This window comes from Pelophylax lessonae (genome assembly GCF_965119305.1).
Source record: "Pelophylax lessonae genome assembly, chromosome: 11".
Lineage (NCBI taxonomy): Eukaryota > Metazoa > Chordata > Amphibia > Anura > Ranidae > Pelophylax > Pelophylax lessonae.
The window spans coordinates 179,765,288-179,777,612 of NC_138778.1; the positions used below are offsets into that span (position 1 = coordinate 179,765,288).

The window sequence follows — 12,325 nt, forward strand, 5'->3', positions numbered from 1 at the left end:
GTGTCCATAGCCGAGGGCCGTCTGTCTTGTAATGACATAGCATCTTTCCTAGCATGTTCCCACCGGGAGACCCGGGCAATCAGCCTGCACGGCCACCGAAGACCCGATCAAAGCCGCATTCAGCTCTGATGGGGACTCCATGCAAAAACCCGGAAGTGATGTCATGACAGCACTTCCAGGTACTCGGTGCTAGATTTAAAAAAATTACAGTATTCAAAACAGTCAAACTTGGCGTTTGGAATGCTTTTAAGTGCAGAGGAGGGGTTTGAGGTCTTTTAGATCCCCAGATCCCTTAACAAGAATACCTGTCAAGAAAAAAAAAAAAAAAAAAAACATTTATTTTTTTAAAAGTACAAAAATATCGTCGCATATCAGCTGATACCGATATGCATTGGTCAAAATATCGGTATCGCCAACAAAAAAACGTTATCAGTCGATCACTAGTATATATATTGTTGCTTAGAAAATTGTCCAATCTGTTTTTATGGTACTTTTTATATGAAGTGCCCCCTAAAGGCCTCTTCATGTTCATTAACTGCCAGCCAAAGCCCTTGTATGCTTCAATTCAACCTCTATATTGACTTTGAATTTGAAATGAATCTACATTGGGATCCAGCGCTTCTTATCTCCATCTCTAACTTAATAACCATATTGGGCGAGGCAATGATGCGGCGGCTAGTAACACACAGTAAGCCCTTTTAGCGGATGTGCCTGCAGGAAACTGGAATTTGATTTCTATGAGTTTCTAGGCTTTATGCATCATAATTACTTTGTACTGCTTGACCTAGTGAGACTAGTACAGAGTGAATGCTTATTAGTTGCTATTGGTTACTGCCCTTGGCATGCTTTGCATCGTACAAAATGACCCTGAATTCCTGGCTTCTGCTTACTGCAGCTGTCTGGCCTTGTGTATATTCTGTCCACTTGTATAAAACAGTTGTCCTTTTCTTCCTTGTACATCTGTTCCTCTGCCTGACCCCACTTTCCCTTTAGATAGCATTCCACTCTCGCCAGCTGCTCAAGTTCCCTATTTGGGTGTCTACTATTTTTCTTTATCTGTCCTCTACTTCATTTAGAAAGTGTGTGTGACGATTCTGACACTTGGGATCACCTATAATATACATACTTTCACAGCCTCTCTCAGGCTTTTTAATATGGAGTAATCCTTGAAATAACTTTCAGGTCTCAGGGAACCTACCTACATCTCACAGTACATTAGTGTGAACAGTAAGTGCCCGTTAACACATATCCGATGTCAGACATTGCATGTGATTCGCAGCGCACTGCTCTGTAAATCACATACAATGTCTGTGTGTTGCAAATTCAGACACACAGATTGTATGGCTGAATTTGCATCGCATTCGAACCAAAGTCACACAGGATCCTTTTTTTGGTCCGCACCAGAGTCCGAGCACATTGGGTGTTCACACCTATGCGATACGATTCATGTCCGAATTGACAGTTTGCATTGCGATATGCAAACTGATCTAGGGTTGGGACTACTGGGCGTGCTGCTCTCCTCAGGCGGGGAACTCCTAACAGAAGTTCATGTGAAAGAGAAAAGGAGGAGCAAACACCTAGTGAATTACCCTTGGACACCTTAAAAACTTTAAACTATTAAAATGCCAAAAACATTCAGACATAAAAAGCAAAAATTGCATTGAATGAGTCCACCACATGTGGAAGTAATCGTCCCTGTAATTGGACCGCTGACACGTTTCGGGAGGCACGCTCCCTTTCTCAGAGCTAGTCCACCTTTCAGCGGGGTCAGATTTATACTGGATGTGCCAAGCGTGCTAACACAGCCACTCCCCTTCCCTCCCTATATGCACTGGGCGGGGCCATTAGGTAACCATAGCACCCGGCCGTAATCAAAACAAAAAAAAACAACCAAAAAAATAAAATTAAAAAATATAAATGTAATTAATATTAATATCATAGTATATGATGATTGCGTAGTATATACCCTGCCTACCTACATGTAATCATAATGTCTGATAAAATTTATAAAAACAATAATGAGTGTAATGTGAACAATTCACGTAGATGTGCTCCCCAATATGAGTATGGAACATTTGACTATTTAAAATTTTAACTATAACATTTGAAATTTACTAAATGCCTATATTGATCATTTTTTATATTATAGTTAGGGAATGTACATCCTTGGTTAACGGTAGGTGTCCACTGTACTCTGAATATATATGCAGATTTGTTATTACATATGCATCTTTTTTGCCCACTGTAAACTTAATTTTTGTTCTACATATTTGAAAACTTTAATTAAATAAGATTAAAACAAAGTGTTACCAAACCCAGGATCCTGCAGTCACTATATCTGGTCTCCCGCAGTACACAGAACATAAAAATGAAGACATTTTAGTAAATATAAACTGATAAATACCTTTTCTCTTTAGCAGTATATAGCAGTCTTGTGACTTCTATCAGTGTCTAGCAGAGCACTAGTTAAAGTGGTAGTAAACCACTGGCAGTTTTTTTTTTAACCTGCAAGGCAAAATTACAATGTGCTAGTATGCATCTCATACTAGTACATTATGTGAAACTTACCTTAAAACGAAGCCCTTCCAGCGGCGAGCTGTCACTGCTGACAGGGCTTCCATCTTCACCTGGTCTTCTTTCTGGGTTTGCGTCACTCCTGTGCATGCATGCGGGAGCCACCATTTATAGCACAGGACTGTGAAGGAGCGGACCAGGTGGCCATTACTTCAGAGTGCATGAGCCAGTGATGTCAGCGTCTGCATGTACACTAAATATCTCCTAAACAGTGCACGTTTAAGAGATATTTACAGTACCTTATTTTAGGCTTACCTATAGGTACAATTCATGTATGGGAGTTTACTTTAAAGCTTGTAGGAGGAGTTTTCATTCTCCTCTTTCTGTTCTATGAGGCTGCCGGACCCATGACCCTCTGTCTGGACAGTGCTGATTGGCCCTGTGCTGATCACATGCACCCTCCCAAGAAAAAAAAAAAAAAACCTCTCTAGCATTACACACCAAATTGAGCATGTGCAGCTTGGCCTCAAGATTGCCCTATTATCAGGAGATGGATTGGGGACTGTGGAAGAAGGGGAAGGTCAGAGAAGACAGGATCAAACAGCCTTTTTTTTACATTATGCACATGGTTTAACCTCTTAGGTTCCACAGTGAATATAACAAGCATGCTTTACTGCATAAACAGACTGAATTTACTGTTGTGGGTTTAGTAATACTTGAAAGATTTTAGAATAAAGGATAAACACCTGGTATACATACTGTAGCTTACACTTTGCAATCCAAGCACACATAAGTGTAGAACATAAAGCATTAACAAAATTAAGTAAGTCACGTAAACATCTAGAAAGATACAGAAAGACATCCAGAAAGATACACTGGCCTCCAGTAACGTCAATTCAGAGTAGGTGGTCACATCTCCACAATTGACATATAATCAATATACTTCAGAATATAGTGCTTATTCCCATAGGTTCCATAAACTACAATAAAAGTGCTACTGTGCATTAATTACAACACATAATTGGATCACAAAGTGCATACACCATACCGTGATACCACTATCCACTCTAATAAATCACATCAATTATAATCCCATCAACTAAATTAAAGTGCTACAGTGCATAAATTGCAAAAAAATGTATATAAAAATAATTTACAAGCTGTATTCACATTATTCTAATAACGCTATCCAATCATGTGTTATAAAACAGAACTTCAAAAAGTGTCGATTCAAAAAGTTATATTGAAAAAAAGTCCTTAGCAATATGCTGTGTGGATTCCACTCTATAAAGTGCTTAGTGCTCTGTGCAAAATAGTCCTTGAACAAAATACCTCCTTTGGTGCTTCAATCCACCATGGGAATCACAACCACACTGGAAAACTCACCAGATAACCATGACCTCTCATTTAATAGTAGGTCTCAATGCGCTTTTCCCCCCCAAGGGGTTAGGACATCCACAATATCACTTTTCCTTTCTTACAGCATGGTCACCAGTACAGTAAAGGGGAGGGGGGGGGGGCTCTGACAGTGTAAAACCTTTTATTGCTTTAATAGGTTACATAAAATATCAATAATTGCGCTCACATTGTACTGTGTATTTTGCCCTGCACCCTGATTACAATGCTGTTTGATTTTGCCAGCTGGCTTCACTATACACAGCGAAAGCCGTGCCTGATACCTCACCACTTCCAGGTGTCTCCACATGAACGGAACAACTCTGCTTCCTATAGCTCCGCTCCTATGTACGTTTCGTCATAATGACGTCTTCAGGAGGCGCTACCTGTTATATAAGGATCAAAAATAAACTAAATTCACCTCAGTAAGTAGATCCTAAGAGCTTTTGAGCGCAGGATTAAAGAAGACCAAAACATAAAGTGCAAAAGAAAAGAAAGGTAAGAAGTGGGGAAGGTGAAGGAGTTACGCAGCATACCACAACTCTAGCAGTGACCCAAAGACAGGTGTAAACAGAACCAGTGTGGGTCTAATCAGGGCGGGTCTTCTCTAAGATGCCACAGCCCCCATATTTGGTTATGAGCCTTCAATTTGTCATAAAGCCTAACTGTCAGTTTTCCCGTATGTTCTACATCTTAAATTCTAGCATACAGGGTGGCTGATGATGGTGGGTTTGTTTTTTCCAGTTGAGTGCTATGATGCACCTCGCTGCTGTAAGCACACTGCGTAACAACTTTTTATAGGGTTTAGCGAGACTCTGAGAGGACAAGTGCAAAAGTAAAAATGTTGGGGTAAACAGAATGGATACATCAAAAAGACTTTGTAGCAAGTAAGTCGTAGATCCAAAATTGACCAAGCAACAGTTCATTTCCATATAAATGTTCATATGAAAATTTAGATACTTTGTTTCTCAGAGTATATCACGTATGCTGGCTGCATTTCAATTTGGGAGTTAATTTTTTGAATGCAAACGATGCTGTGGAACCCTATGGACCATACTACAGTACCCATTAGGAGACAGTGATAGGGAGGGGAGAAGGCCAGGGAGAATTTTTCTTTGCCACAAGAGGACTGGAGTGAGCACACCTGCCCACCTGACACAAATCAGTGACCCAAGTCAAACATCGGAGTCTTGTGTGCTGGGGACCAGATAGAGAGGATCTGAGTGTGTAGAAGCTGAGTACTAAGCTACTGATTGGACACAGTCTCTTGCAGCAGAGATACCAGAGTGCTTTAGATCTGTTGGTTGGGGACCAGAGCTACTCCAGGCAGATCCAGAGGACATTTGACTGGCTGGACAGTTGCAGCTGTATCATTGGGACTTGTGAGAGGGCACTGCTGCCATTGACCTATTGCTGCCAGTGGAGACTGAGCACGTAGGGACTGGACATTTGACTAACAGCCTTTACCACTGCATGCAGTCTTTACTGGGACTTTACTTATGTGCACCACCGTAAAGACTGGATCCCAACGCTAGCCAGCTTAAGGACTGTCTTTTTAGGTAGCTGCTCTACAAGGATTTCATCTGCTGCCTATAGAAAGGGGTACCATTGCAGTAGACCTGGATCTTAGCATAGTAATTCCTAGACTGCACTCTAGCAGTATAGCACACTAGTTGCAGGAGAGTTAGCAGAACGCTGTGTCCAACTGCAGTTAATGTTATCTATGCCATTGCTTTATGCTGATGTGTAGGTTATCAGGTGTAGATAAATTCAACTTTATAGAACTCTACACCAAACTGCTACAAGTTAGTGATCACACTTTCTAGGCAATTGTGGTTGACTAAACTCTTGATTTGCTCATTTATGAATATACTGCCATTTATTTTAACTCATAACAATATACTAAGTTCTTTTTCCACTAATCAGTCTGGTGTCTACTTTCTGATACTGAATAATAGTTGTGCGCAGAGTATCTGTCTTTGTGCTCTCAACAGTATTTCAGTTTCTATTTGCTTAACCTGGTTTGTCAAAGGGGCTGAGATTGTTCAGCAAAGAACAGAGAACACAAACTACCAAGCAGCTCCTCCCGGGGGTAGCACTCCCAAAACATAATTCTAATGGTGTATGGTCAGGTTAAGAATAAATAAAACAATAGGAAAAGTGAAATATATAGCGTATGCGATAACAAGGATCATGTTTTCCATGCCCTGATGAAAAGCATTGCAGCCACAGCTGTCCTCTGCTTGGGGGAGTGGTTGACCTGTGTTTTTAAGTCCCCCCCCCCATCACAAGTGTGAATTAGGCTTTACACTAGTGGTCAGTTGGAAGAATGACCCCCTTACAGATAGATGAAAAGACCATTGCTCAAGAGATGTGTAGAAACCTTTGGAGAAACCCTAGTAACATAGTTGGTAAGGTTGAATAAAGACACCAGCCCATCCAGTTCAACCTTTATGGGTGCGTGTGTGCTTATGTCAATACCAATTCCAAATCCCTGTACATTGGTTACGCTAAGATGCCCATCTAAGAGTTTTTTTTTTTAATTAACACTTGCTGGCACCATCAATTGTGGAAGGGAGATCTACATCCTTACCGCTCTGACAGTAAAGAACTCCCTACTCAGTTTATGGTTAAACTGCTTAAAATGGGAGTAAAGCCCCATGGATGATTTTTACCTATAGGTAAGCCTATATCAAGGCTTACTTAAAGGTACTGTAAATATCTCCTAAACATGCACGGTTTAGGAGATATTTACTTGTGAAGCCACCGGTGAAGTCACTGGCGCATGCATGCTAAAGAAACGGCATACCATGCGGTTCCTTCAGAGCCCTGTGCTGTGAACAGTTAGATCAAGTCCAACTCTATTCAAGTCCATAAAGAAGCTACTCCTGGGAGATCCATATGAAAAAGAATATGATCTATAGGGGAGGATCCAGAAGTAATCCAATGGTAGGTGGGATTAAAATCAACGCTGATATACTTAGGCCAAAGGCTCTTCTTACTAGTAAAATGTCAACTCTGTGGCTAGAAATGAGAAGAAACCGAAAAGCACCTCTAAATGTAGCATTTTATTATGATAAAAAATAGCAAGGGTAACAGTAAAAATTCACTAGACAGATATAAATAGAAGGCTCATCTGTATGGAGTGAATGTTCCAATGAGGAAGATGGATGACACGCCAATCCAGATCATACGATGCCACAGTCCGACAGGAAGAGAAGCCGGCAATATCCTAGTCTTTCCGGGTGGATGGAGTGGACAACAGCATGAGAAGCAGCTCTGTCTGTGGCGTGTGAGGTCATCGGGAGGCCTGGAGAACACACTGCATTTCTGAGCATGCGCAAGGCCCGTAGCGAGCATGCGCGCTCCTTCATTGGGTGTAACGGAGGCAGGGGGAGCCAGATTTAAATAGTTTAAATAGTAATAGTCCACATAAGTGACTGGATAGAACGCAGCTGACTAAATTAGCTACAGCCAGTGGGAATACATAGGTTTATAACAGCACCATATGTATCTAATCTATAGAAATGCAATCATATGATAGAAGCAGGGTTGCTGATAAGGCAGTACAGCCAGCCCTCCTGTACTGAGCCATGGCCCCATCAGATCAAAAGGGGGGTCCAGGCACCTGCTGAGCAGGAGGGCTGGCTGTACTGTCTTATTGCAGACACCAATCTCTCTCTGCTTCTCCAGGCAGTGCTGCCAGCTTCTCCTTTTCTTTCTCCCTCTGACTGCACTGCAAGGTGATTGGTCCTAGTACTTGTACCCCTTTCTGTCACAGCGCTGCTGGCTTCCGTCCTCTCCCACTGGCACACAGGGGAATGTTTCAGGATGAAGAGTGGGGGAAGGGGCCAGTAAATATGTAATTTACTGGCTCATTCCTTTCTTGAATGAACACAGTAAGTAATTGGTACCAATCACTCCTGTGTCCATTCATCACTGAAGCATAGTAATCTTTGTTTATTATGCTTAAGTTTGTGAATGAGCAGGAAGCCTCAGAGCACTTCCCATTCATTCATCTGTGCAGAGAAATGGACTGTTAAATCTATGTCCTCAGTAATTTTCTCATGGGGGGGGGCCCTGTCACGTAGGCTGTATGGGTATGGATTTATAACAGCAGCCCTGGATAGAAGTTCCAAAAACAGAGCAAAGAGAAAGCTTGACAATGAAGGTCAAAGGTTAAATGGTATTAAACAATATATAATAATAACAATAATTAGTAAAGTTGATGACAAGTATTTAAGTATAAATGACTAGCATAGAGGGAATACAGTAGAAACCCTCTATCTAGGGACAAATAAAAGCATTATGAACCCTCTGTACATGACATATAAAAGTTACATCCATATGAACACTAATAGGGCTAAAATGTATAGCCAATAAACTATAAAAGTGAAATGAATCACATATAAATCATGTATAAATGTTGGGGCTAAAACATCATTAAAAATCTTCTTAAATATCTCAGGTCCAGATGTGGCCTCAAACACACTAGGAGTTAAATAGATTGTTAAAAAAGGGCTAAAGGATAAAATAGTAAAGAGACTAATATTATAGAATATTCTATTCCACTATACAATATTATACTAATAATATTGTATTACCTGGTACTTACATGGAGAGGTCTTGGTGAGAAAAAGAGGTTCTTATATAATACATATAATCAATATACCCGTGGATAATAAAAAGCAAATAGATTAATGAAAGGAAATGCCGAGGTACACTATGTTGTTCACAGCCCTCTTCTACAAAACAACGGTGTTTACCGAAGCGCTGTCTAAAAGGTCTGATGGTGCGCCCAACATACCAATGTTTACAGGGACATGTAAGGCAATGAACCACATGACCTATGGAGAAATTGTAAAAATTCTCCAATTTGTATATTTTGCAAAGTTTTTTTGTCCATGCTGTACGAAATCATAGGTTTTGCATAGTGCCTTCCGACAGCGATACATTCCTTTGAGGGGCAACAGACACAAAGCATTTGATATTCTACCGTCGATATATCGATGATATCATTGTCATTTGGGATGGCCCAACCATTCTCATAGATCAGTTCGTAACACATTGCAGCAACAACAAATTAGGTCTCTCTTTTACCTCTGTATGGGATAAGGACACTCTGCCCTTTTTAGACCTTGGATTTGGACACAAACAAGGTACTATCTTTGCCCGTAACTATACCAAACCCACTGCGGGTAATTCTTACTTACATTACATCTGCCACCACCTGCAGTGGGTCAAAAAAAAAAAAAATATATATATATATATATAAATATATGTGTGTATGTGTATATATATATATATACACACACACATACTGTGTATATATATATATATATATATATATATATATATATATATATATATAAAGCTAAAGGCCATTACTGTTGTTTAAGCCAAAACTGCATGAGGGACAGTGACTGCATCGCTCAAAGCAGACATCTAAAAAACAAATTTCCTAACAAAAATGCTTGTAATTAAAACAAAAATCAAAAATCAAATCAAAAACAATAAAAAAAAAAAATCAAAAACAAAAATGCTTGTAATCTGCCAAAAAAGAAGCCTATGTACTTTTTTGAGCTTCAGGCGTTTTACTTCAGGTGAGAAAACGCTCAGATGTGAATCGGATTTTGAATGAATGGGATTTTGCTTGTTGGGCGTTTTTGAGAATTCAGAGATGAGCGTTTTATGAGCTGAAAAACACACAGGTGTGAACAGGGCCTAATTTTACTATACTGTTTTATTTTAGTTTCCTATCACATACAAGAAAGAATTAATTAAAAAAAAATTGGTATGTAGTTTAACAGTTAAAAAAAAAAAACTGTTTATAAACTGCCCCCGAAGAAAACATTTGTTTGAAATTGGTTCTGGCTATGTCAAAAAACTAAAGACAAATTCCCAAATAACAATGATATTTTTCTGCAGGCAGCGGAGGATTGTAGTAGAGATTACAGAGCATTAGAATGGAAATCAGAATTTTATATTGAGGAAAGTTCTATTTAATTATACAGCACTTATCAGTGAAAATTTGAGACAATTCACAAAAATAACTGAACAACTGTTATTAGCTTATTGCCATAAATAATTCAGTGCGGTTTCTGAAGTCATAACAAGTTCTACGTTTGAGCGAATCTTTTTAGCCGCAAATAGGGCTGTTTGACATCATTCATGAAATTTCACAAATAACTTCAAAGAACCTCCCGTCAGGCGCTCTTGTTTTGACCACACATGACAATCCGCGTTTTCTAGGCTCTCACATGCTTCTCTCCTGTCTTTCATCTCACTCTCCCCCCTCCCCCCCCTCCTCAGGCTGAGACCGTGGTTCAGTGGGTGACTCCGGACCGCCAGAAAGACATTCCTGTGTGGTGGATAATCCTGGGAGTCTTCGGGGGGCTGCTAATCTTGGCTTTGTTTGTATTTGTCATGTGGAAGGTGAGTTGCAAAATGGCCGCCGTCACGTCAATTGGGTTCCCATAGCAACCACTTAAGAAAAGAAATGATTTATTCTCTTAAACCTAACATATCATTTTCTGATTTTGCAGCTCGGATTCTTCAGCAGAAGGCGACCACCGACAGACGAGGGGGAAGAGCTGGCTGAAGACAACTAATGGATGACTACTCGCTTCTAATTAATGTCTTAATTGTCCTTTTTTTTTTTACTACTTGCCTTAAAACAATAAAAACTCTTTTTTGAAGAGTGCTTCTCATGTTTATTCTTTCATAAGTTAGTTGAGAGCTTTGCATTCTTTAAAGAAGGCCTCACATTTCAGTTGCCCAAAAGAACCTGTATCGTTCCAGCAGTCCTTTTCCACTGTGGATTTAGGCCCCTTTCACACTCGTGCGACTTGTCCTGCGATTTGGGACTGCAAAGTCGTATGACAAGTCGTACTCCATGATTTCCAATGAGTACCGTTCATATCTGTACGACTTCAAGTTGCAACAACTTCAAAGTAGTCCCTGCACTACTGTGGGACGATTTTAATGCGTTTTGAGTTCTAAAGACATAGACATTGCTTCAAGTCCAGTAAAAATCGTGGAAAAATCGTGGCAACAAAATTGCGGTAAAATCGCACGGGCCTAAGTGAGGTATCTGTCTGGTTCCGGTGGGGTTTTTTACCTACACTAAATAGAGTGTAGCACCCTACAGGGTAGGTGCTAGGTAAAAGTATAGTGGGCCTTGGCTGCCTAACAGCAGGGCCATGATTTCAGCTGACAAGAAGAAAACACAGGCGCCACTCTAAGTGCAATAACTTGTAACTTCTTTATTGGATTAACCGCTAAAAAGGGGGGTACTCACAAAGGGATGAAATAATACAGCTCATAAGCACACTCCGGTGAGGATCAGGATGGCTCGAGTGGTAGCAGGTAGATAGACTGTAGCGGTAGCTGCCGCACTTCCTAGTCCCGGGGACACTCCAAACACCATCCGTCATCACTTCCGCTATCGGCCTGAGGAAGGAGCGCATGCTCTGAGAACGCGTCGCCGGCGCCCTGACGTAATCCCGCTTGCGGAAGTGATGACGGATGGTGTTTGGAGTGTCCCCGGGACTAGGAAGTGCGGCAGCTACCGCTACAGTCTATCTACCTGCTACCACTCGAGCCATCCTGATCCTCACCGGAGTGTGCTTATGAGCTGTATTATTTCATCCCTTTGTGAGTACCCCCCTTTTTAGCGGTTAATCCAATAAAGAAGTTACAAGTTATTGCACTTAGAGTGGCGCCTGTGTTTTCTTCTAGTTGGCCCCAAACAAATCTTCTACTTGTTACAAGAGCTGCCTCAGGAGTGCACCTTGAACTTCCTATGGATTTTATGGACTTTTCCATGGACTTTATTATACATGGATGTTTTAATTAATGTTCTAATTTATAAATTTTTAATATTGTCCTTCTGATTGATCATGTGTGTCTAGTGCTACTGGTATAGCCCCTGGTGATTATTGTTCCCCGTTGTGCGCCAGCTATTTATCCATGATTTCAGCTGGGTTGTCATGTCTCCCAGGTGTGTCTGCTGAGAGGGGAGTCTCTCCACTGGCTCCATGAGAGGATTCTCATTGGGCAGTGGAGGAAATCCAATCAGAGACACATTCAGGCCTGTATCTACCCCAGAAGGCAGATTCTACCGCAGAGGATTCTGGGAGTTGGTGTAAGTTTGAGGGAAAAGCAGGACGCAGCGTCTTTGGCGGAAAGCAGAGTCCCAGGAGGGAGAGTACGGCTGTCTCTCCTCCTGTCAGAAGGATCGGGTGTCTCGGGTAGCTGCCTGGGAATCCAGAGAATGCTGAGTTGAGCTGCAGAGGGGATCCAGTGTGCCAAGGACCAGTGGAGGAAGAGGGGTTCAGTTCCAGGAAAGCCTGCCAAGGTCAGCAGTACTATGAACTACCCCTAGGAGTCTGCCAAGTGTAGAGGGGACATCTCC

At 41.1% G+C, this 12,325-nt stretch overlaps 1 protein-coding gene across 1 annotated transcript in view; it reads left to right on the plus strand.

Moving 5' to 3' along the window:
• LOC309566192 (integrin alpha-IIb-like) overlaps positions 1-10,580 on the plus strand; it is a 98,354-nt gene extending 87,774 nt beyond the window's left edge. Inside the window, exons 29-30 of the mRNA XM_082271278.1 lie at positions 10,222-10,344; positions 10,455-10,580. Of these exons, the coding sequence (XP_082127404.1) occupies positions 10,222-10,344; positions 10,455-10,520 (189 nt within the window). The 3' untranslated portion in view covers positions 10,521-10,580. The remainder of the gene's footprint in view (positions 1-10,221; positions 10,345-10,454) is intronic.
• The last annotated feature ends 1,745 nt before the right edge of the window (positions 10,581-12,325 follow it).